Raw genomic sequence first — 25,689 nt, forward strand, 5'->3', positions numbered from 1 at the left:
ACCTGAGCATCTCTGCTATGATGGACGCAGAAACCGGGGCCGGGGGGTAGTGTGGGGGGCGTCTCTGAACAGTCCCGTTGAGCCCAGCAGCTCGGGGCCCTTTCAGGCCGCGATGTGGGGGCATCAGGGTGGAGGTGTGAGCCATGAGTGACCCTTCATTTCATAAAGACCTGATCCGTAAATTCCTACTGGGAGGCTCAGAAAAGATACACGCGTTCAACTTCTGGGTCTCTAAACCCTCGTAAGCACAGGTACAAATTACACCTTTGGAGAAGGGAAGAGTTGTCTCCCAATCATGCCAACTCGGAATCAATAATAAGAAACAGGAAAGCCTTCAAAATAGTAGGTAGAAGGAAAAACAGTGTTTGTACAGGAAAAGGAAAACTGCTTGTAAGAAAACGTTGAGTTTCTTGCTGTAAAGGAATCCAGCACTATAGCACCTCGTAAACACCACGAGGACACAATGCCACACTTTGATCCACCGTGCTTGGGACTCCATCGCACTTCCCACCCCGGGCGAGGTGTGTGTGTGTGTGTGTGTGTGTGTGTGTGTGCGTGTGTGTGCGCGCACGTGCATGTGTGTGTGTGTTTATCAATCCGTGTACCCCCTGCTTCCCGGCGGTGGCGGGAGGGCACACCCGCGTCCTGACGGAGCTGACAAAGGCCCAGAGCGGTGAAGCCACCCCGCCCGTCCTCGCCAAAACCGCGACTCCATGCTGAGCAGTGGGGACAACCCCACTCCCACTCAGACCCACGCAGAACTCAAACTGGAGCGCGGCGCCGGGGCAGGACGCGTGAGCGCAGGGCTGCCCGCCTCCACGCCCTCCGTGCCTGCGAGGCTCCTCCGTGCAACCCCGGGGTGAAGGGCTGGAGGGCATGCGCGGGGGCCCCGAGAGCAGGTGGACACGGGAAGCTGGCCTCATCTCGCTGTCTGAAGGGGACACTCACTTCCTCTTACCGCGGGGACAGTGGGCTTTGTTCTGATGGGAGTAGACCTGGAAGATATGCTATCAAATCTAGGTTTCAAAATTCGGCTGATGTCCCTGAGACCACGTGTCGCCCCCACGCTGTGCCCAGCTGACCCCAGGCCTTCCCTTGGGAAGCTACCGCTGCCTCTGTCCATCGGGCGCCTGCAAACTCGCACGGTCTTGCCGTCTGGCCACCCGGCCTTCTCGGTCCCGCCATCGTCAGCCTCCACCCCGAATGCCACCTGTGTGCTGGTTAAGGGATAGTGCGGGTGTGGAGGCCAGCGGTCAAGTTCATGGGTCTCCCCGTGAAGCTGAGCTTCCCGACCATGTGGTTGAGGTCGGGAAACTCCTCATAGACAGAAAAGGCACAGCACAGGGCTTCGCGGAGTCATTGGTGTTACTGGTATGGGCGCAGTGACACCCCCAGAGCGTGAGGTGGCCCCAGGCTTCAGGCGTGACGATCGCCAGCTGCTTCCGCGGAGCAGTGAAGTAACCACGAAGTTTGGCAATCCAGCAGTCCGCCCAGTTTCTAGAGCCTCCCCAGTCCTTAAAAGTTTACTTTAAAAAAGGCACACTGAAGCCTGCATTTTAGCCGTTTCCCTAATGATGGGATTTGAAGGCTGCTTAAATTAAGAATTCATTTCTGCTCCGTGAGGACAAAGACACTGATTAGCCTGAATGCTCACTTCCCCTCTTCCATTCACAGCTGTGCCGTCAGCCGCTACTGTAGTGATTACTAATGGCTTTTCTTTGAAAGCCACGGAATGCTCACGATTTTATTTTGGACCAAGGATCAAGCCTCCGCAGAACTGCCCCTGAAGTCTGCAGAATTTCTGCTCATAGTTATATGTCATCCAAGTCAGACTAAGAGAACAACTCAAAGTCACTAAGGAGGCCACCCCAACTCCCAGGGTCATAAAGGCTCTCAAAGCAGGTGGTGGCGGAGCAGGCCGTGTGCGAGTGGTAGCCTTCACGGCCTGGCTCCCGGGCCCGGAGGCTCATGGAGTCAAGTTCACCACCGCCCCAGCCCCGTGCACTCATGCAAACTGCAGGACCCTCTTCCAAGGAGTTCAGTTACAACCAGTTGCAACATCCACTGACATTTGCATTTCTCTGGACTTGGGGGGAAAGGCTTAAAACTGCTGAGGCGAAAAGCAGACAGCTTCTTATTTAAATATGTGAAGGCTTCGAGATGAAACTGTACCTGTCTGCTGCGGAAGCTGAACATTACTCACTTCAAAAGTGACACTGATTATATTTCATGTAATATGTTTGAAATCTAAATTCCAAGTGCATGTGGAGTTAAAACCTTTGCAATACCTTCTGTATTTAATGAGGTTTTATGCCAAAGTTTGCATGACGATTTGTCCGTCATGTTTAAACCGGAAATACTGTTTTACAGACAGAGTGAGGGGCATTCCGTAAAGCTTCGGAGAACCCGGCCTTCCCACCTTAGTCGTTGCTGCCTGAACCTACGTTGTATGAGGGTCTCAGAGATCAGCACGAACACCGTCGAGACCAAAACCTGTTCTTCGTCTCTGACGGGCGGCTCATCCGACGCGGGCTCACGCGGTGTCCCTAGAGAGGGCTGCTGCTTCCCATGCAGGACCCCAGTTGTTTGAATTTCAGATAATCAAAGAGTAATTTTTTGGTTATATCCCACGCAGCATCTGTTGTTTACCCGACACTCAAGTTTACCAGGGCACTCTGTGCTTTTATTTGCTAAACCTTGGCTGATTCCTACGAGGAGCTTGTATGAGTTGCTCAACTGGTTCCTATACTTGTAATTAGTGAGACTATCAGCCTCTTTGTCCAGCCGGTAGCCACAGGCGTGCGACTCAGAGCTAACTCACTGCGGGTCACCTATTGATTCACTTAATTGGAGGGCTGTCCTCGCTCTAACAAACATCAGGACACCTGTCACCCTCCACCTCCGTCCTTCTCTTACCAACGACCCTCGGGTCTGCTGTGGCCCCAACTCCAGCCTCCGTCCTCACCGTTGGTAAGGCCATACCTACGCGGCTGCATGCAGTGAGCCACCACACCCCTGCATCCCACAGAGTGAAGCCAGGCCCCAGCCACTCGCAGGAACCTCCCAGGCCTCCTGGTGACTTCGGGACCGGCGAGGCGGCTCCGCTTTAACTCAACAGAACCACTGACGCTGGATTTCCAGCCGAGCTATTAGCCATGAATCAACGATGACGAGACATCGCCGAGAAAGCACGTTCCAAGGCCCGGCCGGGCTCGGCTCATGGCACCACGGCCAGTCGAGGCTGCAGTCAGGGTTGAGAACCACTAGCTTCATGGAATAAACAGAAATAATTTGTCAAAGGCCCTGATCCCACGGTGTCCTCCTCCAGCTGGAGCCCACAGGGCGGGCACCCCCCCCCCCGGAGGCGCCGTGGCCAGCGTTCCCGGGCTGCAGGGGCACCGGCCAGCCCCGCGGTTTGTAGGTGCTCCAACGACGGGCTTCGGGCGGAGCCGGGGCGCGGGGTCCACAGAGCCTGCCTGGTGGAGGGCTCAGCCACCAGGCTTCGAGTTTTTCTTTCTATTCAAGTGTCTCTGGGCAACGAAGATTTACAGAACTTGTTCAGAGTCTTACAGTCATCACCATGGAACTTTCCATTGCAGACATGTGGGCGCTCAATTCGGGAGCTGTGGGCACTGCTCCGGCCGGGGTGAGGGCTGCGGCAGGCGACACTGCAGGAAGTCGTGCACGCTGGTGAGTCGCGGGTACCGAGGCCCACGGCACCCATCAGGGGCCTTGGGTCTGCTCCCCGTGCGGGCTCAGCGGTGCCGCGGCCCGGCCCCTCCAGGTACAGGGCCTTCCCTCCACCTCTCCTTCCAGCGCCCTCCTCACCATGCCGGCTCTGCTGGACTGGACGGGACGGGAGGCCTGAGACCGGCTGATGCTCAGGGCACCTCTGTGTGGAATGAGTGGAATTTTATGGGTCAGCTCAAGATTTGGAGCCTTTAACATTCATCTTCTAAAAGTTGAGTGCCTTACAAAGAAAATCCTGTAAAACGTAATCGAGCTTAGACTTTTCTTCCTAAGATTTCTCTGGAAGAAACCTTTGCCAGTGGAAAGAAAAGGCTATGCCTGGTGTGGGAAGGGCCTTGCCACCGGGTGGCCCAGCTGTGCCGTGCAGGACTGTGCGGGAAACGCAAGGACACCGGCCCCGGGGAAGGTTCAGACATGCTGCCCAGCTTCTTTAACAAGAACTCTCCTCTTTGGCAAACCATTTACAAATGATGCAACGGGCAGCCAAAGCCCTAGCTGACCTGGGTATTTGCTTAAACTACTGTCTTCTCTCTTGGTTTAAGCTGTTTTGGAGCAAGAGGCGAGAATGCATCGGTCCCATCCCATCTGTGCACAGCTCCTGCCCGGTAAGAATGTGGTCCTGGACGCAGCACAAGGAAGCCGTCATCCCTGCTGTCCATCAGGGAAGCACGGGGGCCAAGCCCATGTGTCACATGCCGGCTCTGAGGCCCGACGGCCCTGCTTCTGGAGACGGACAGCCTCGGCCGCCTTGCAGGGCTCCTCCCGCGATCAAATGGAAGGCAGGGAGAGATGTGGGCTTAGCACAGTTCTGCTAAACGTGCAAGTTAAACGTCCGCCCCTGCACGGCGTCCCTGGGAAGCCGCCGTCCCCACACCAGCACGACCCAGCGCAGACAGGCAGGCACCCGAGATCCTTCCCCCACGAATCCCAGGGAACGTACAGCTTCCAAGTCTTCCCTCCAAACAGAGGTCTGCCACTTGTACCACTTGATTGCAAAGCCCCGTGGAGGGCAGACACCCGCCAGCGTGGGCCTTAGGAGCCGTGGCTGAGGCCCCGGGAGGAGACTCTCGCAGTCGCTGATGTGCTCCGTCTCAGGGTTGGCCAACCCTTCGCACGACAGGAAGGGCAAGGGGGACAGAAATCAGTGATTTACCAAAACGACGAGGTTCCTTGCTTCCAAGAACCCACAGGCGAGGGCCGGGGAGGGCGCAGCCTTCGCGGTTGCTTCATGAAGCATGTCCTCCAGGGAGTCAACTCTGTCCCCACCCCGTTAACGATGGGTCTGCTTCTCTGTCAGCCATTTACAGTTCCGGGACGGCTCACACGTGGGCGGCAAATCCTATCAACTACTCACGGCAAAGCTTCCTCCTGCAAAAGCCTGTTTTCCTCCAGAAAACAGCCAGAGGAGAAGAGATCTGAGCAGGGATAATTATCGCTCGGTCAGCTTCTTATTACATGTGCCCCTTACAGTTCCCGTTTGTGTTTTTTGGTGACCGAGCAAAGCTTAGGCGTCCCTTCAGTTTATGAAATGGAACCTCGTTTTAGAGTCATTGACTCTGAGGCCTGAGGTCACCCAGGTCACTCAGAACAATCGTCTCGCTGACCTGCACCTGCCACACTGGGAGTGTCACCAGGCTGGCCGCCCCTTGGTCCTAGGGGCCACAACTTGGTATTATGGGTCCTGGGGAGGTCACGGACTTCATCGCCCCAGCGTCCTCCGCGGGGTGCTAATCTGGAGGTTCTGCCCCACGAGTCCTATTTGGCTGTGGTGTGTCTGACGCTAGGTCTCCGCTCCGTTTCACACTGCGCCCCAAGTGTCCCTCATCACCTGCACCTGGCTAGAGACTCATCTTTGCGAAGGAGGCAGATGCAGTAATAAGGCCTTCCCGCTTAGCCACGCACACGGAGAGAGAAACAAAATGCACAGCCGTGAGGCGGAAGAGTGGCCAGGGATGGTGGGCCGCTGAGGGCTCCCCCAGGCAAGCTCAGTTAAAAGCGTGGTCTCAGAGTCTTGACGAACCTTTGAAAATCTTCTAGAAACCACAGACGGACTCCCTGAGAAAACAGGCTATACCCGCACACCTTGGAGGGTTGCGCAGCTTGCTAACACCTGCTTGCGCCCTCCGGGGTGCAAGTGCCCAGGGGCAGGAGGCTTGGGAACCACGGACAGGACGTCGCCTGGAGCCTGTGGCAGAACGGGGACACGTACTGTGGGCCCCGCGTCTGCAAGCCCATCACAGTCCACGTATGGAAACATGAGTAAGGAAACGAGCCAGCTGTTTGGGGTCCACAGCCCCCTGTGCAGACTGGTAGACGGGTAAAGTGTGAGGAACCTGACAGCAGGTCGGACGGGTGCTCCGGACAGACCGATGTGGCCCTGGCGCTCGACCTTTCAAGCCGTGTGTCGGAGCCAGAATTTCAATACAAGAGCCCGATTCTTCACGGTTTAAGAGCGAGTGGGGTGGGGGGTGCTCATGGGGGAGGTTTGCAGACCAGGGGAGGGAAGAGCTCTGTGGGTGCGCGCAGAGCAGGAATGTGGGGGGCAGCCCACGTCCCCCAGGATACCCGCCGTCCGCACACTCACCACAAGCTGGTCAGGGGAACGGCGTTCGTGCCACGTCTGTCTGGAATTTTATGTCGTGGTTTGTGCCCGTCGCCCTATCCTAAGACCTGATCAATGCAAACAGGGCGGGTCTCCAGTCACCCCTCCTGTGGGCAGGTAAGTATCCTTCCTACCCCTCGGGCATGAAGATCTAGGAACCCTTTTCTCCACTCGACCTCACACCTCCAGCTTGGAGCCACACAGTGGAATGATCCACCCCCACCTCCACCACGGAACCTGCCCAGTGGGATGAACCAAATCCTCTTAGATGTAAAAGGCGATCAATGTAACACATGCAGGAGTAAAAAGGTAAACTGTGCATACAGTAGGTGCTCTATTCTCCGTGCATTACCTAAGAATAAGCCAGTATTTATGTATATTTGGATTTCTGAGCATCACCTGAAGCAAGCATGTTAAGATGCATAGTGTCACTTAGCAAAAATGGGCAAAAAACTTGGGCAAGAGAACACTGCCTTATGAACAGGGTCCTCGCAAAGGCTCGTCAGCGGGAGGCAGACTGACTTCTCAGGAGTGTCACCGGGGGGTAGCGATACCAAAGCTACGTGGGGGAGGAACTAGGAGGAAGCGTGTGACTAAAACACCAAGGCGAGTTCCGCGGAAATTAGCTGGACTCAGCCAAATACACGTGCTGGCTCAGCGAAACTATAAAAAATTAAGGAGGCCATCGGAGACTAGATCAAACGACATCCCGAAGGTGCAGAGGGGAGGAGAATTATTCAGAATATATGATCGAATTTGTTTCTTGACATGGGTTTTTAAAATTTTTATTTAAAAATTTTTTAACATTTATTTTTGAGAGAGAGACAGACAGATACAGAGCACAAATGGGGGAGAGTCAGAGAGAGAGGGAGACAGAATCTGAAACAGGCTCCAGGTTCTGAGCTGTCGGCACAGAGCCCAATGCGGGGCCCGAACTCAAGAACCATGAGATCATGACCTGAGCCAAAGTCGGACACTCACCCGACCGAGCCCCTCAGGTGCCCTTCTCGATATGGGCTTAAACGTGCAAGGGGATGTCACTAAGATTCCACCGTGTTTCTCACACAGGTGTGTTTGTAAGGAAGACTTGAGGATGGTTTTTAAGAAGCACCTGAGTGCCTCCCCCAACCTCACCACAGCCAACCAGGGCCATTTCATCCCAAGACAGAGGCTCCACGTGTGTCCACGGGAGTGTCTCCCGTGGCCAAGCTCGTGAGGACGGCTGTGGCAGAGAACGGATGACGCGGCCGTGTGTTCTTCAGATGCTGCTCACACTCCCCCCCGTCACAGCTGCGTCCCAGGGGCGACACCCCCTTCTGAAGAAGGCTTTGGGCCCCTAGAGCTTCCATTATTCCAGAGGAAGATCGACCAGTGCTGTCGGCTGCGAGATCAAACTTTGGAAGAGTAACTACAGACAGTATCTTTCTTTCTAACGAAGAAAAGGAACTGCTGAGATTTTCTGCAGAAAAACAAAAGGAACCTGCAAATTGAATCTTTCCACTTGGTTAGCAAAAGTAAACGTTCTATAAATCACAGTCTAGAAATATCATGAAATAGTGGGTGAAAGTAATTCATTTTGGGAACGTTTCCTTGACTTCCCAGTGCCAGCGGAAGGCCTCCCCCCCATTCTCCCTTCGGACAAGGGGGTGCTCTGGCCGCACCCCTGCCTGGCTTGCTGGGGCAGATTGGAGATGGCCGGGAGCTCGGCAGAGGCTCGGGCCAGGTGGAGACTGCTCAGGGCTCGGGTGTGGGGTCCCCAGCGGAGCGGACGGGACCTAACCCCTGCCCTTCATCGATCCAGCTGGAAGAGCCAGCAAGCCATCATGGTGCTCCTTGCAAACAGAAGGCCGCGGCAACCAGGGCTCCTGCCAGTTGACTCACCCCCAACACGCTCTGCTTTGCACAGTTTAGGGTATAAACTGGCATCAGGCTGCCCTGTACGATTTCTTGGGAGATGCCACTGAATTACAGCTGAAACCAACCTCTGTAGTGAAGTGTATTCAGCCACGGGAAGCCACCGTTTATTGAAAACTAAGGAGGGTACGTGCAGTAGATGACAGACCAATCTGCACCCAGTGAGTTTATACTCTGGCAGCGGGACGGAGCCAGGATGGGGCCACCACACATGGTGACAACAGCACGGGACACAGAGCCACAGTGCGTTATGGCGGCAGACGCGGCGCAACAACAGGGCGTGTCTCCAAGTAAGGAGATGCGTCTGACGGGCTTCGTGCCGCTGAGGGAAGTTCTGAGTCCCAGAAAGGACTGTCAGACTTTGTGTGGACGTGGGCTCAGGCTCACCCGGGTAGCCGGGGCACAGGCGCCCCAGGGCCCCTCCCCGAGGGCTCACAAGCAGCCTCGGTCCTGAAATGCTCTCTAAAACTGCAGCCAGGGACCTATTAGTGGACGTCGAATTCTGAGCCGGTGGCCAGAATTCTGTTTAGAAGCAGAGCGTGGAGCAGGGCAGGGGACTGAGGCACCGTGTAGTGAAGGTCACTGCTTGTTCCGGAGCCACAGGTGTGCGTGTGCGCTCGCACCTGCTGGCGTTCTGGGTCCTTGGGGAGTGTGTGTCTCTTAGAGTGGGCCGCAGACCAAAATGCTTAAAAGCTGGGGGCAGCTCCGAGAGCGCAGGTTAGGTGCCCGTCGCGCAGGGCGGCCTCCAGCCCAGCTCGGGGGCCCCTGGGGTGCACGTGTGGACGCTGCGCCCAGCTCCTGGGATGAAAGTGCCTCCTATTAAACGACATCATGACCCCACGAAACACGGGTGGAAGGCTGCGGTCTGGAGAGAGCCGTGACCCAGACAATCGTCGTGGAGAGCTCGGGGGCAGGCTGGCCCCACGTGTGGCCCTCCTGCGCCACAGGCCGAGCCCCAGCCTGCTCCCGGGGCCTCTGTTGGCTTCTGAGCCCGGCCTCGAGGCGCACCGCTCCTCTGCTTCCCTGGCCGAGGCGCAGTGCGCTGTGCGTTCCCTCGTTTCCAGGACATTATCAGGAGGGCTAACGGAATTTCTTGAGTGTCAGGTCGTCAAGGAGTAACCCGCACAGAGAGCAGTGCATCTCACAGGTGCGTGCAGCAAAGTCACCGAAAACACCGTGATCGGTGCGGGGTGCCCTCGACACCCCAAGAAGTCCCCGGGGCCCCCGCGCTGATCTGCAGCCCCCAGCGAGCACAGATCTGGTTTCTGTCATCTGTCTCACCATTTGAAGATCGCAATATAGATGGGACCGCACGGCATGCGGCTTTGAGTCTGGCTTTTTCCACCACATGCGTGAAGCCATGGCCATGTGTGTGAGGTTCACCCTGCCACGTGCGTGGCATGCATTCCCTCCTCTCTGTGGCTGCTCAGGATTCGGCTGTGTGGACAGACCCCAGCTTGTTAGCCGCTCGCCCAGTGAGGGACACGGGGGTGTTTCCAGTTTCAGCTGTTGCGAAGTTGTGTGTCACGGATGCTATGTGGACCTGGTGTTCACTCTGGTCAGGGAGGCGCCCAGGAAAGAAGCTGCTGGCCGTGTGCAACGCGTACGCTTGGCTCTTACCAAACCGACTCCACACGCGGCTGCTGCCGCACGCTGTGCTCTGTGACGGTCAAGCTGCCCCGCTTGGTGGCGTCGGGCCCACAACGCAGCCGTCCTAACAAGTGTTCCTTTTTCAAGGAGAACCTAGGAATCTCGGGCACCTTCAGATGGCTTTCACGACGCAGTCACCAGGTCCCACATTTGCCTGACGCTATGAGAGCCCCTGACTTGTTTCTGGAACTGCCTTACAGACAGACATGAAGGTGAGAACCCGTGGGTGGGCCTCACCCAAACCTGGGGGCGTCTGGGCGCTGACACCGCTGTGAGGGACGCGGCTCAAGGCAGCAGCAGGACACTCTGCTTCCTCTCTTGTCACGTCTGCACTGTGTGTTGTGTGTGTGTGTCAGGTGTGCATGTGTCAGGTGTGTGAGGTGTGTATGTGTCAGGTGTGCATGTCAGGTGTGTACATGTCAGCTGTGCATGTGTCAGGTGTGTGTCAGGTGCATGTATGAGGTGTGTGCATGTCAGGTGTGTGCACGTGAGGTGTGTGCATGTCAGCTGTGCGTGTTAGGTGTGCGTGTCAGGTCTGTGCATGAGGTGTGCATATGAGCTGTGCATGTGTCAGGTGCATGTGTGAGGTGTGCATGTCAGGTGTGTGCATGTCAGGTGCATGTGTCAGGTGTGTGAGGTGTGCATGTCAGGTGTGCATGATGTGTGCGTGTCAGGAGTGCATGTGTCAGGTGTGCACATGTCAGGTGTGTGTGTGAGGTGTGAATATGTCAGGTGCACACGTGTCAGGTGTGTGTGTCAGGCATCTATGTCAGGTGCTCACGTCAGGTGCGTGTATCAGGTGTTCGTGCATCAGGAGCACACGCATCAGGTGCTGCTCTGAGCCTCAAGGTTGCAGAGCAGTGAGCATAGACACGGTCTCCGTCCTGCAGTGGCCTCTGCCGTGGCCGGCGGCCCCAGCGGGAGAGACAGGGTGGCTCCCTGGCCGTGGCCTCTGCCGTGGCCGGCGGCCCCAGCGGGAGAGACAGGGTGGCTCCCTGGCCGTGGCCTCTGCCGTGGCCGGTGGCCCGCTCTGAAGAGACAAGAAGGCACCCAGGCCATGGCCTCTGCCGTGGCCGGTGGCCCGCTCTGCCTCCTGTTCCGGTCGCTCCTGACCCAGGGGCGGCCTGACTGTATCCTGGGGAAGCTCAGCCTGAGTGTGACTTGCTGCAGAGTCTGCGGCTGGACGCTGACCCCACGTCCCCGCCTCCTGCAGAGACCAGACTGTGAGTCTCACGGCTCTGAAACCTGGTAAGCGGAGCAGCTGCTGAAGTGCGCGCCCTCCCGCTCGCGCAGTGCGCTGCTCCGCCCTCCCTCTAGGACGCCCGGCCCGAGCCGGCACCCGTCCTGCCTCAGGGGCTGTGTCTGACCTGATCTCGCTGCATTAGCTCGAAAACATCTGGTTGGAGGGGTTCCAATAACGCAGAAGTCAGACGATGCTGTTCTTGCTAAAAACAAATACCAGACGTCACCGCGGAGCTGACGGCCACCATCTGCACCTGCCCCCCGATCCCGGCGCCCTCTGGGGCACATTCACCACCCTCCCCCAGGCCCCCAGGTGCCTGCTGTGGGGTCTTCTGCCCGCCACCTGCCCGTGGGCCGGGTCACCCACCCACAACTGCGCTCAGCTCTGAGCCGCTACAGTCCTCTCCGTGCAGCCTGCTGCATAGACCGGCTGTGGATTGACTCCCTCCTCCTGTCCTGCCCCTGTGAGACTCCCGCCCTAAACTGTAACTTGCTACAAAGGCAGGGAGTTTCTAAAATCTTTTGTTCTCCGTGTTGCCGTCCGGATTCTGGCTTAGAGTGAGCTGCAAGTCCGTGCTTGTTAAACGAAGTCTTGATGACTGAGTGGACGATGCTGAGCTGGACACGAAGAAGCTCATTCCGCTGTCACAACCGAGCAGGCAGAGGAAGAAGGGGAGGCCTGGACAGCTGGGTTCGCCCACGTTCACCGAGCTGTCAACCACGGGGGCGAGAGGCAGGCAGGGGTCACCTGAAGCCCCTGGCTTTCCCCTGAGCCTGTCACCTGTCACATGTCACTCTGGGAAGTATCCCTTCCTGCCCAGAGGAAGAGGCACTTGCTCTTTGTTCAATGGACAGGGAGGGGTTAAGGCTGGGGCGGGGCCGTGCGCTCACCTCGCTCCTGGGGGCAGGGGGCAGCCGCGGCTCGTGGGGACAGGGGTCGGCCGCGGCTCGTGGGGACAGGGGTCGGCCGCGGCTCGTGGGGACAGGGGTCGGCCGTGGCTCGTGGGGTCAGGGGTCGGCCGCAGAGGCCGTGCTGCTGGTGGAGGGCACGCAGCCTCCAGTGAGGCCAGGTGCCGCGAGCCCTCTGCGGACACGTGCTGGGGACATGGGTCGGAAGCGGCCGAGGCCTCGTGGAAGGAGGAGACGGCTGTCAGCCCCTTTCCTCTGCTTTGAGTCTGCTAAGCTTTTTATTTGATCTCTGGAGGATTTAGTCAAGCATCAAATACTTAAGAGAAAGTAGAGTAAGACACCGACTGATACGTGTGGCTCCGTTTGTGACCATTCTTCTGCTTTGGCCACCTACTATTTGTCAGAGGTAGGAGGAAGGGGACACATGGCAAAATATTACATTTCAGCAGAGGTGATAGTAAAAATATTTATCAAGTGTTATGTCACCACTCGGCCACGCAGAGCGACTTCCAAGCCCCGCGGGGGCGGATGTGGGTGGGAGGAAGCAGCGAGGCCTCGCGGGGCAGCCTGGGCGGTGGAGGGACTTGGGACAACGTGGCGGCACAACGCCTCAGCCCACTGCGCGGACGGCACCAGGCAGCCGTGACCTCTGCCGTGAGTAACAGCCACGGCCGAGTTTCCTGGGATTCCCTAGTGGGGGCGGCTCCTAGGGAAGAGATGGCGGCTGTGGCTGGCCCAGCAGGGTCAGACGGGTGTCTCTGGCTCGTGCCTCAGGCACAGCAGACGCACCGCGATGAGGCCTGTGTGGGTTAGTTTCGCTCCGGGCAACGGCCAGGCGTGCGTTTGGTCCGTCCGGGACTGCCGGGGAGATGCCTGGGCCCTGAGCCCGGCCCCCAGGGAGAGCCTGAGAGCGCCATCCTGAGGCCCCTCGCTGCACACCGGCAGTGACGGGCGTCAGAGGTCTTCTGAGGAAGGTCAACCTGGACGACAGAAGGACGAGGCGAAAGCCCCAACGGCAGGGACGTCCTCTGGGCTGCTCTCCGTCAGCTTCTGAAGGGTCGTAGCCCGAAGAGAAACAGTTCTGCGTGTGGCCGACGCCCCAGCCTCCTGGGGGGCGGGTGGGAACCCGCGTCCACATCCTTCGTTCGTGGGTGGCATTTCCGTCCGGGCGCCGGGCTGTGTCCGGAGCCGGCGACGCTGCGGGGGGCACGGCTCTCCTGCCCTGTGCGGGGCGGCTCACGAGGCCGGCTGTGTGCCCCGTCCTGACACCGCGGAGCCAGGTGTGCAGGACCCGCTAAGGCTCGCTCCCGCGTACGGGTGACACAGGCCGCGCCCCCTGGGACCTTTGCACCTGACCTATGTCTGCAGATACAGCGAAGTTCAGGTGAGGGACGGGCCCCAAAGGCAGCAACTGGTGTCCTGACTTAGAGAGAGATTTGCACAGAGACACAGGGAAAGGCCGTGTGACCAGCAGGCGGGGACCAGGGGACGAGAGGGGCACATCTACAAGCAGAGTGACGCAGAGGAGCCTGCAGCCACCAAGAGCTGGCGGCTTCCCCAGAGACGTCAGAGGCGACAGGGCTCGGCTGACACCTGGGTTGGGGCTCGTAGCTTCCAGGCTGTGGGAGAACAAATCCGCGCTGTTCAGGACACCACCTGAGGTCGTGTCACGACGGCGCCAGGAAGCAGACCTCGCCAGGAGGGCACTGGTGCCGCATCACCGGTCTCCTGGGGTCCCTCTGCAGGACGCGACCCCCTAGGGTCCTGACCTGCTGGGATGAAGCGTCTAGGGCCTCCGACCCACATCATGTGAGCAGATGAGGGGATTCGCAGAACCTGCTGAGATTCCCAGAGAAACGGGCGGCCGGCCCCGGGTTTACCTGCCATTCTGACCCAGGGTTGACGCCGTGGGCCAGTTATTTCTGGAGGTGGCCCCACTGGGGGGTCGAGTCGTGGGTCAGGGCCGCCACCCCCCAGCACCGCAAAGCAGCATGTAGGCAGTACGTTCTGTCTCAGAGGGTACGACTAGCATTCTTCCAGCTGGGCAATGATTTTTAGTAATTTTTAGCAGCAGGGTTCTCACTGCAGTAGCTCTGAGGCCTCAGCACCGCATTAGGTCTATACCACCTAACAGAACCGTGGGGCTCCACGGAACACACTTTAAGAACCAGGGCAGTCTCTCCTCCCCGCCTCTTGACGGTGAGCTACACAGAGCAGACCCGCCCCTGCCCCGTTCTAGTAGGAATTCCGTGAACGTCAGGGCATGCGTGCATGTGCTCCGCGAGTGTCAGGGAGTGCACACGCGCAGGCCCCATGTGGGGGGTGGGCCTGAGACTGGTCCCCGGGCTGGGGCTGGTCTGTGAGCCGCAGCAGCGGTGAGCAGGTGCACGGAAGGCCCGCGCCCACACCCGTGTGGGGCTCGGAGCGTCCCCAAGCAGGATGCGCTGACGGGGGTGCTTGAGGGGGAGATGAGCAGTGTGGATGGTAGCGGGTGGAGCCACAGGAAGGGGGTGTAGGGTCTCAGGAGCAGGTGCATGGGGGGGGGGCTGGGCAGAACTTTGTCTCTAGAGACCAGGCTGCAGAGGGGCCTGGGGTCTGTTGACCCGGGACAGCACTGATGTAACACCTAACTGGAGGCCAAGTTCAAGGAGCGGAGGAATCCAGGAGCGCATCACAAGGTCCCCACACCGCCCTCCTCCTCGGCTGGATGGTATCTCTGACGCTCCTCCCTTTGCGCGCAGAGCCCATGATGCATTTGCTGCTGCAGAGTATCTATCAGACCAGCCCAGGGCAGCCTCAGGTACTTAAGCATCAAAAGGTCCAGCCTTTTCGTCACTTTTCAGAAACCGAAGGGAACGTAAACGAGTGCAGCCACTATGGAAAATGGCATGGAGGGTCCTCAAAACTCTGAAAATAGAAGGACCATGTGATCCAGCAGCTCCGCGAATTCAACAACAGCATTACTCTGGAGAGAGATCTGCACCCCTATGTTCACAGCACAGTGGTCACAGTAGCCAAGACCCCGTGCCCACCCAGGTGTCTGTCTTCGGAGGGACTGGAATGGGGGATTATTTGGCCATAAGAAGGAAGGAAATCCTGCTGTTTCCAACAACACGGATGCAGCTTGAGGGCATTAAGCTAAGTGAAGTAAGGCAGACAGAGAGACGCAAATCCCTCATGACCTCACTAATAATGGGATCCAAAATAGCAGTCAGTTAAGCATCTGACTCTTGATTTCAGCTCAGGTCACGATCTCATGGTTCGTGGGCTTGACACACACACACACACACACACACACACACACACACACTTATATATATCTGACTGGTTTTCCATAGAACTCAAAAAGTATGTTCTGGCTTAAATCTGAACACAATAAAACACAGATGGTTAATTACCAAAGAGCAATTTAAGCCAGACAGTGTAAGGAAACTACACACATATATATTATACATATAAATATATATGTATATCATTTGCAAAGCATACTCTAATATCCTCCCCTGAAATTCTTGCTTAAAAGCCATCAATTTCTTTACACTACAACTGTCATCTTCCTGCAATTTCTGCCACTAGGCTTTGAGGGCTCCCCTCAGCCCGGAAGGTGGAAGCTCTGCTAACACGCTCTGTTTTCAGGTTCCAAAGCAGGAGTCATGGAGCGAACACATGTGGGGTGAAGAAAGGAGGGGTGCGGGAAGTGCCCCGGGAAGCCCAGCAGCCGCTTCCCAGACCCCCGGCCCGGGGCCCAGCTCCGTCCCCTTCCTCGGTCCCTGGGGACAGGGAGGCGCAGAACTACTCAACTGTTCAGTAATCGCTCAGCTCCTGCCCTGAGAAGGTGGCTCTCAGAGACACTCAGTGGCGTCTGTATGGGCTGCTGTCTTCCCGTACGACACTGGGGTGTCCTTCCTCTGGTTTGGACTCTAATTATCCTGCGGCCTGATGATTTTTCTACGATTTCCCGCGACAACCACTAGCAGCACCCCTGTGCCCCCCAGCGTGAAAACCGCCCCTCCGGAACCCCCGGGTCACAGAATGGAAAGAAAAGCATCACAGGAACTTGGTCAACGGCTCCAACTGTGGCGTCAGACCCGTCGCTGAGCACGCCTCCTGTCTCTGCCTGCTTCCCCTCCTTGTCCTGGGTGCTCCAGACCGCCCTGCGAGGGGCCCTCTCGGCGCGGCAGGTGCGCACCGCAGGCTGGGCGGCGCCACGGGCTGGCCGGTGAGCCTGGGATGCCAGCAGCGCTCGCTGGGAAGCACAAGCAGCCTCGGCATCCGATGCGACGTGACGCCTCAGGCGCCCGGGTCCTGGGCTGGGGCTCAGACCCCTCACCGCCTCCCCTGCCCGGGTGATGCCCAGACCACCCCGATGGTCACCGGGGGAGGCGTATCGGCACGGCCGGCCGGGACCTGTGTGGCCCACCGGGGACAGAGGAGCCGTGCGGCGGGTTCCCGAAGGACCCCGGGGACACGGCCATCCACTTACACATGGAACGATGCTGGCACTTCTCTTCACGTGTGGTTTTACAAAGCACACAACACAGCAGTCCCTACTGTGTGTTACTGTTAACGAATAAAACCACCAAGTCGGGCCTCGCATTTAGTCCGTGGTCGGCCTGACTGTTACTGTCGCTTAGCATTTCTCGGGTGACGGGAGGAGGCACAACGGTTTGAGCCATCGACTGGAAAGTACCGTTTTCTTCTCGGATCAGTCCTTTGACGGTAAAATGGATCCCACAGATCCTGCGCCGCCGGGCCCGTGGGGCAGGGGGCCTGGCGTGTGTCACGGAGATAAGGCTTCTCCGGAAGGTGGCCCAGCCTCTCACCCGCCGGCCGTCGCTCATTCCTGCTGCCTCCACTCCCTCGGCACCTGTTGCCAAGCAACCCACGCGGCTCGGCCCGGTCCCGAGGGCCGAGCTACAGCAGAGGAGGAATTAAATTAGTTTATACCCGCCTGACACACAACGGTGGGGGAAAACTGGTTTCTTTCCAGCGTGGACCCGGCCGGGCTCCCCTCCTCCTCTTCTCCAAGGTCGCCGAGTGGTCGCTATTCTAGTTCATGGGCACAGGACGTGAGAGTGGGTTTTCCAATTTCAGCTCTTTCCCAAATATTACTGTGCCTTTTGTGTTCCACAGACAGAGCGTTTTCTGTGTCCCTACGAGCACAAAGACCCGCGTGGAAGGTCTAGTGAAGGAGAGAGCACACCCGCTATCCGGTTCCCGGGGGGCACCCTGCAGCCCCCACAGGAAGGGGCTTCTCTAGCCGACGGCTGACTCCTCACTGCCCCTCACATTCTGCAGGAGACGCTTCCACAGCACAGGGGTTTAGGGGTTTCAGCTTTAAAGTTGGGAAAAGGCTGCCCTGACCCTAAAGGATGTTAAAAAAGGAAAAGAAATTATCTACGGGATCTAAAGAAAGGAGAAAGCCTCTCCATTCCTGTAACTTAAGACCCTGTCATCGAATCCCCTCCTGCACCTCACACAGCGGGGTTGGGGTCCCAAATTTCGGGACCCTGTTCGCTTCATCGGCGAAACTCTATCACCTTAATCCTTAGGGGCTGTTGTGAGGAGAACGTAAGATAAGACACAGCCCCACCAAGTGTGCAGGTCAGGACTTGTTTCCATCCTTTTTTTTTAAATTGTTTTTCTTTTTTAATAGTTTACTGTCAAGCTGGTTTCCATATAACACCCAGTGCTCATCCCCACAAGTGCTCCCTCTGTGCCCATCACCCCCTTCCCCTCCCTCCACACCATCAGTCCTCAGTTTGTTCTCAGCATTCAAGAGTCTCTCATGGTTTGCCTCCCTCCTTCTCCCCCACTATTTTTCAATTGAAAAATTTAAAAGTCCATTCATACTTGTTTAAAAATCCAGAAAAGTTTGGTTTCTTCCCAGCAGGTGCGAACAACCAGGCATGAGACGCGAGCTCAGTAAGAAGCCGCCTGGGTGCAGGGAGGCAGCCACGGCGTGTGTGGTAAGTGTCCTTAGACATAGAATAATTGCAGATGGACGGGCTCCGTCCTTGAACGCACACGGTGCCGGGTTTCAAGGGAGCAGTGACCAGGAAAGATGTCCGGACTGTGGGAGCCACAGCCGGTTGGGGGGAAGCATGGTCCCGGAGGCCCCGCACTGTTCCCGCCGCCGCCCGGGTGGCTCGCAGAGCCCTGCCTCAGAACCAGGGGCGACAGAGCTGACTTCACTCCCTAAGGGGCGAGCAGTTTCGAGGTACCAAACCTTCCTCGGCACTCTCGGCTCCCCGTTAGGAAAACAGAAGAATTTAAAATGCCAGCAGAGAGGTGCTAGACAAAACTGGCATGTCTGTCGGGGCGAGAGGCCGGCTCATATTCACGTCTGTGTGTGATTAACTGGTTTTACACATGACACATGCTTGGTGCTGCAGCTACGTGCCAACGGGAGGGGGAAACGAGCGCAGGCCCACGCGCAGCTCTCCTGACAGCGACAGAACGCCTTTCAGGGACCCCTGGGTTGCAGTGTTAATTACGGATAACGCAGATCATGCCTTCAAAAAAGGAGCGAGAACCGTGTGACAGCGACAGTCTCTCAGGGCTTACCGCATCGGGTCTCAGGAGAGCACGGCGGCCCGGCGTGTGCGCCTGACGCAGCGGATCTCTCTGGTGCACACCGTCCTGGGAGGGAGGCCGGCCCGTGTCACGGAGCCCAGGTGCCCTGCAGAACCAGAGACGGCTCTCTCCCTCCCCTCTGCCCAGGAGTCCCTTCCAAGCTCCCCCCTCCCCTCGCTCTTCATGCCTAGGGCTCAAGATGCCATCCATGTGCCCTTGCTAAGCCTGCACGCCACCGCCATGTCCGCCGTGTCCGCGGGGCTCAGTGAAAACCCTGCCTTCCCGTGAAACACTCCTGGGACCTGGAGCCCCGGCCTGTGACGTCCAGGCCCGCCCAGGCCTGCTCTGCCGGGGAGTCGGAGCTGGCCTAGAGGCGGACGAAAGGTCAGACACACTCACACACCACTCTGCGGAAAGGGCTTCATTAGCACCCGGAAGCCCAAACACTATCTGTGGTGCCACCTGACAGACCTCACCAGAATGTTCTGGGTTGAGCCATGGGACGCCGCTGCTGCGGAAGGTTAGAAACAGCGGAAAATCAGTGATCTCGTCTGGCTCAACACAATGAAAATAACGTATAACACACACTGGAGTGACTTTCACCTAAAATCACAGAACACAGTTTCCAAACTATGGGAAAACACTCCGTTACTTAGGACAGTAAGCTAACCTAAATGACACAGTTACTAAAATCTCGAAAATTCTCTACCTTTGAAAGCCGTTACAGGAAGAGAGCCCAGGCCTCACTGAGACCAGAGACCAGAGCGCGTGTCCAGGACGACCTGGTTGTGTCACTGTCTGCATCTTCCTTGAGGCGGCTGCCTGAGCGAGAGGGACGCGTGTGCCCTGGAGGACGGGACCCACGAGGCAGGCGTGGGCCGTGTGTCGCCGTGGCCAGCCCAGGCCGGAGGAAGGGCGAGTCCTCGGGACGCAGAGACGGGTGCTGAGGGACTGCCGCGGCGGCCATTCGCTAGGGCAGCTGAACTTCATCAGCAGAGGGGACAGAAGTGGCAAGTGAGCCAGAAAAGCACCTGGATGGAAGATGCCATTTTTAGTAAATATCCGGTATCAGTTTACTTGGAAGCGAGGCTGCCTGGAGCTCGGTGTGCAGGGGACCATCTGTCCTGCGAGAGCGGAGGCGTGGAGTTGCAGCCATCAGCTTTCCCTATTAGTATTCGGGGCGGCTCAGGCAGCTACTAATTAAGGATCCAAACCTATGTTTCTAGGAGACAGGGCGCCCAGAAGCACGGGCGGGAACGCAGCTCTCTTCGCGGCACGGACAGCCCGCACGAGTCGCGGGGCGCTGCGTCGAACCCGAACGGTGAGCTCGAAGCTCTGGTTTTCCCGCTGAGACTATTCCTGTGGCTCCCGCCCCGTGACTGCTTTTAGGGGCTGTAACTATAACCTGAGAGCAACCTTCTGGATTTAGATCCTTTTTAGAATGCAGACCAGTGCCTGATCTGACGTATTCCATCTGCCCGTACACAGGACGCCCTTCACAATCTTGCAGCCCCACTGACGCGAGAATGTCTCCAGGTCCCCTGAGGCTCGAGAAACAAAGACCACAGTTTGCATGAAGCCGGGGCGGGGGGTGTCGCAGGAGGAAGCGGGGGCTGGGCAGACGCCTGTCAACTCCCCCTGCCTGGCATCCTGACTCCTTGAGCCGGACCCACGGACTCATCCCCTATTTGGCAACTATTAGGCATGTGTGCATTCTAGATCATTCAATGATCTGTCTCAGTTTTATATTTTAAAGAAAGTGATTTATGGTTCTTTGGTGGCACTATTTTTTTTTTTTTAATCAAAAAGCTTAGTTTCCTGCAAAAAGGTGATACTTCTGGGTAATAATTTTGAAAGCAATTTTTACTATTAAGTCTGCTGTTTCCAAGATTATATTGTAACAACCCCAACCAAGGATCCCGTATTTGCCCGCAGCACAGTAGGCCCTGAGGTCAGTCTGAACAGTTACAGGACCGCCTGAAGCCACCCGGCGGGAGCACCCTGGCAGGAGCACCCACATGGTGTGGTTCACTCAGTGGGACAGACGGAACCACCCAGCAGCGGCCGCAGCGTGGAGGAAGCTCGCACGTGGAAGTGCCTCCATGAACTGCGACACTGTCTCTGACCACAAGACACGCCTTCAGGGTAGTCGCTGGCACGTGGTGTCTCTACGGAGATGAGAAAGCGTCCTATTTGCACAATCCTGCGGAATCTACGGCTTTCTTGGGAAGGGCCTGTTCCAAAGCCATTAGTTGTTTCCAAATGAAATGCAAGCTCCATCCACGGAAAACTGCTAGAAAGAATGATGCCAGTCAGTGGCGGGCTGCTCGGAATGAAGACGAAGAGTAGGCAGTCAGCACGGCACGCTGTAAAGGGGTGGCCTGTAACAGATGTGCGGGCGAGCAGGGGTGTCTAAGGGGGGTTGTGGGCTGGAGTCAGCCGCCCGAGGGGAGGTCCGTGAGCAGGACAGGCTCACGACTGCCTTCCCGGCAGTGACTGTTCACCTGGGACACTCAGACCCAGCCGGAAATGGGGGGGGGGGCATAGGCTCAGGCGGCACAGCTTGACTCGGTGTCAGGGTCCTGATGCGCGGGGCATGGGGCTTACTTAAAATAAAAAGAAATACTAAGGTGAATTTCACGGGGAGGGCAGTTTGCACACTCGCTCAGCAACTCTCCAGGTGAGTTTGCTTAGGGCTGGGGTCCAGAAACGCTTCCCGGGGGAAGCGACATTGAGCGACAAGAAATGGGTCTGAGCCCGTGGGGGGTGCGGTGGCCCAGGGCGGGCAGAGTGGGGAGGAGCGGGACACGGGGACACCATCCGCCCCGAGAGCGCCGGCGAGGAGGGAGACAGGTCGGGGAGGCTCTGTCTGGGGAGGAAGACGTGAGGGCCGTGCTCCAGCACCCAACCCCTCCGCCGCCCCATCAGGCATCAGTACGACTGTCCACACTCTCCCGTCTTGTCTTCAGCTCTTCTCCCCAAATCTGGGATCGCAGCAGACAAAACAGGGGTCTGTGGGGTTACGCTGGTTCTTTGCCTGCAGCCCCCGCCCCATCACCCGAGGGTTGGACATGCACGGGCGCTGGCTCTCCACGCTGGGCCTCTGCCACGCAGCCCCGCCCCTGCTGACCTCCTCACCCCTACGCGCTCCCCTCTCATCGCCGCCCACCGTCCTGACCAGGCCGGCTGCCAGGAGCTGAGTGCAGCACAGCACCCGTGGTGCTCAGCCGGTGCCGCCAGGCCCCACGCTGGGCACCCGAGGACCCGAGCTTCCGCGGGCGCCTGTGCACGTACCCGCGTTCACACCGCGAGACAGGGCCCTTGTCCAGTTCAGAGCCCTCCTTCCCGGACTCAGACGGCGCGAAAGTCATCATTGACGGCCGTGCTTGCTTTTCCCTTTAAGTTTATTTGTTTAGAGAGAGAGACAGAGAGAGAGAGAGAGACAGAGAGAGAGAGAGAGACAGAGAGAGAGAGAGGGGATCCCAAGCAGGCTCTGCACTGCCAGCACAGAGCCCAATGTGAGGCTCAAACTCACGAACTGTGACATCGCGACCTGAGCCGGGATCGGGAATCGGAGGCTCAGCTGACTGACCCCCCGGCGCCCCCCGATGGCTGTGTTTTCTGAACAGTTAGGGGCCCCGGGCGGGGCAGCCACTGGCGGTCCTGGTGTAGCTTCACGGTGACCAGACGCGCACGGTGTCCCGGGGCTGAGGGGACGCAGGCCCCGGGCACGCGGCCCCAAGTGGACCCGCGGCTTCCAACGGCGCTCCGCTCGCTCTTCGCACTGCCTCCCACCCTGCCCCCCTGTGACCGCGAGCCTGACCCCAGAGCCGTCCCGGAACAGGGACAACCTGCCAAGCCCACGGCGAGCGCCCTGGAGACAAGTGCAGTGGAGCCGCCCGCCCACGTTATCCGAGTCCAGACACGTGCAGACGCTTTATCTGAGAAACATCTGCTTTCCGTGAGGTGGGTGCTCGTCGGGGCCCACGTCCCCGCCCCCGGCGCAAAGCCAGCCATGCTCAGCGCTGGGTCTGACGCTCCTGGTGCTGGCGTGGGTCACTTCACACTGGTCCTGGGAGCCGGAGGGACTGTCCCCGTGTGTGAACGGCCTGCCTCTGGCCTCCTGAGACGAAGGGATTGATTTTTTGAAGGCAAAGAAAATCTCTGCCTTCAATGCATTTAACAAAAGGAGGTTTTATTCTAGTCTAAAAGGAAACAACAGGCAGCAAATCCTCTCTGAAGAGCACCCTGCCCCGATTACGTGGTTCAGGACTCGGGTTCCAGGTCCTCACGGCAGAGATGCTGCTGCTGACCCTGAACACGGTGTCTGCTCATGCCTCTTTGGCGATGTGTTTTACACACACACACACGCACGCACAGGACTCCCACATGCCCATGCATGCAATACATGCACGCACAGCACCCAAGCACACCCATGCACACACATACACGTGCATGCACACTGCACATGTGCAGCATACACACATGCACGCTCACACACATGCACGTGCCCACACATACACGCCCACATACGCGCACACACGCATGGGCACACGCACACATATGCACCCATGTACACACATGCACATGCCCTCACCACACACACATGCCCGCGCACACACATGCCCACACGTGCGCGCGCGCGCGCACACACACACACACACACACACATTGACACTTGGTTTATAAAGAAGACTCCAATCCTCTTCCCAGTCAGGCAATGTCAGAGCTGCCTGTTTTCAGGAAGTTTCTCCACGGTTTTGTCACTCTGTGGGTTCAACTTTGAATCTGCCGTCACCAGTAGCAACTTCTGCTTCTGCTTCTCAGCCGCATCTCCGCGCCCGGTGCGGTGTCTCCGGACCACGGCTCAGATGCCGGCTGAGGCGTCTGGCTTTTCGTCTCCACACGTGCCCTGATTCCCAGCCATACAAACACTCCAAAGACAAAAATACCCTAACGCATCTGACTACCCAGTTTCTGTGGAGACTGGAATCAAAGGGACCATCTGATGAGAGGGTTTGGTTTTGGGTTTGAACACTTTGAGCCCGGTGCTTTACAGACTGGAGCGTGCCGAGTTATCTGCAGGTCGTGTATCATTCCAAAAACATGCCGCTGACATGGAATTGCATATTCTGGTGAGAGTGGTAGCGGACCGCCGGTCCCCACTGCTGTGCCCTCGCTGACCCTTACAAACGCTCTCATTACACAGGAAGGTGGTGGCTTCAAACTTGTGCGCTCTGAGAAAGTTCTCTCTGTTCCTTCTCAGGCCTGGACACGGTGCTGCGGTGTGTCAGGTGGAGGCCACAGACACAGAGTAAATTATGCTTGCTCCTTCCCAGGGGGAACGTTCTTTCACATGTCACCCAGTTCAGGCTGCAAATGGTGGCCCTCTGGAACAATCCACTCTATTCATGGCTCTTCCATTCAGAATGCACAACTATTCCAAAGCAATCACACACGCAGGCCAGTGTACACTCAAGTTTTGTCACTTGTGTTATAGGGAATTAGGCTGACCTGATGCGAACCCAGTTAGAAAAGTGAATTCCATTATGGCCAGTGCTGTCTCGGAGCTGCTTGCGGGGGGCACGCAAGGAGGGCTGTCTTCACAGCAGGGGGTCCCCGTGCTGGAGGACAGTCTTCCTCACACACGCTGGTACACACACACCACCTCCACCTGCTTGTCTCCGAGTCTCCTGTCTCCCTGACCTGGAGCCGCCCCACCCAGTCCCACGTCTAAGCTCAGCCACGGACGGCTCGTGACTGCCCTCCGTTCCCCGGGGTTAGCGGGGCGCTGCCCATCCGTGCCCTGGAATGGCCCTCCTTCACACGCCTGCACACATCTGTCCATCCTCAGCGGCTCAGCTCCAGGCTTATCTCAGACAGGGCCTCCCCTCGTCGCCGGCCTTCTCCATCCCGCAAGCTTCCAGCACTCTGTGCGACACGCGACTGCATCTTCCCTGAACGCGGACGCCTGGGCCTCGCCTTGTGAGCCCTGCCCCAGCACGCTGCCTGTGGCATGGATGGAAGTGGGCACCCACTGAAAATACACCTAGCACTCCCCTTGTCCAAATCGCGAATGACCCCTGTCATCAGGGAGTCTGATTCAGAAGGTTGGGAGATGGCCCATGAACTTGTATTTCCAAGACGCTCACAGATAATATAATACTAGAGTTGCCCGTCCAAGGGCTGCACTCTGAGAACCACTGATTCTAACCCAGGGCTGGGACCCACCGCCGTGACTGCAGCTCGGCCTCCAGCTCAGAACCCGCAGACGGCGTCTGTGCGGGGACTGGCCCTCGACTCCTGCCTTCCAGTCTGTGTCTACACGCCAGACGCAGGGGCCACCGAGGAAAAGCGGTTCCAGATTCTGCGTGCCGCTGGGTGAGTCTTACTGGGGATGGTATAAATGAAGGCTCCCCCGATGGAGGGCTCGTCTGAGCCACACACCCTGCTAGTGACAGCCTCCCTCCCCTGGCTTAGTCGTGACGGCAGCACTGGGTGCAGGTGTGAGCCCCCCATGCGTGTGGGATGGAGCCCCTGTGCTCCCTGGCCCTGGTGGAGGCTGCCATGGGTCTGATCAGGTGCGGCCTACGTGGTAAGACTTTGAGACCCAACTGGGGGCTCGCCGACAGCCGCACACGGGCATGCCTGTGGCTCCATCCAACGTTGGGAGGCCGGAGGCTTTGAATAAACAGGATGCGGTGAGTGCGTGACTCAGATCTTTCATCACCACTAGGGTCAGCCTGCAGTGGGTTCGGCTGTCTGTCATCTTTGTTTACACTGCCAGGAAATAAATAAGACTGGGTGGCAGACGGTGTAGGCGGAGGACAGGATGGTGGGATGATAAATGCAGGGAGGCCTGGGCTGCCGTCACAGAGGGGCCCAGAGGTAGGTGATGCGTCCCCAGGGTCAGGTGTCCCTGGAGGTCAGTCACAGACTTGGCAAGGGGGAGGGGCAGTTTGGGAGCTAATGCCAAACTCTGGATTTTCTCCACGACTGGGATTAAGAAGTATCAGTGTTACTAACCCAGAAAAACCTAATCTTGA

At 57.8% G+C, this 25,689-nt stretch overlaps 1 protein-coding gene across 1 annotated transcript in view; it reads right to left on the reverse strand.

The window, feature by feature from the left end:
• The window catches only part of DLGAP2 (DLG associated protein 2), a 176,424-nt gene extending 154,410 nt beyond the window's left edge, over positions 1–22,014 (reverse strand). The window contains exons 1-8 of the mRNA XM_039223525.1: positions 21,813–22,014; positions 16,758–16,934; positions 16,143–16,474; positions 12,050–12,194; positions 11,386–11,501; positions 5,833–5,935; positions 4,768–4,857; positions 3,571–3,846 (exon numbers count right to left, since the gene is read on the reverse strand). Of these exons, the coding sequence (XP_039079456.1) occupies positions 3,571–3,846; positions 4,768–4,857; positions 5,833–5,935; positions 11,386–11,501; positions 12,050–12,194; positions 16,143–16,474; positions 16,758–16,934; positions 21,813–22,014 (1,441 nt within the window). The remainder of the gene's footprint in view (positions 1–3,570; positions 3,847–4,767; positions 4,858–5,832; positions 5,936–11,385; positions 11,502–12,049; positions 12,195–16,142; positions 16,475–16,757; positions 16,935–21,812) is intronic.
• Positions 22,015–25,689: the final 3,675 nt, after the last annotated feature.

Source organism: Hyaena hyaena, unplaced genomic scaffold (genome assembly GCF_003009895.1).
Source record: "Hyaena hyaena isolate Hyena2069 unplaced genomic scaffold, ASM300989v1 scaffold_1354, whole genome shotgun sequence".
Classification (NCBI taxonomy): Eukaryota; Metazoa; Chordata; class Mammalia; order Carnivora; family Hyaenidae; genus Hyaena; species Hyaena hyaena.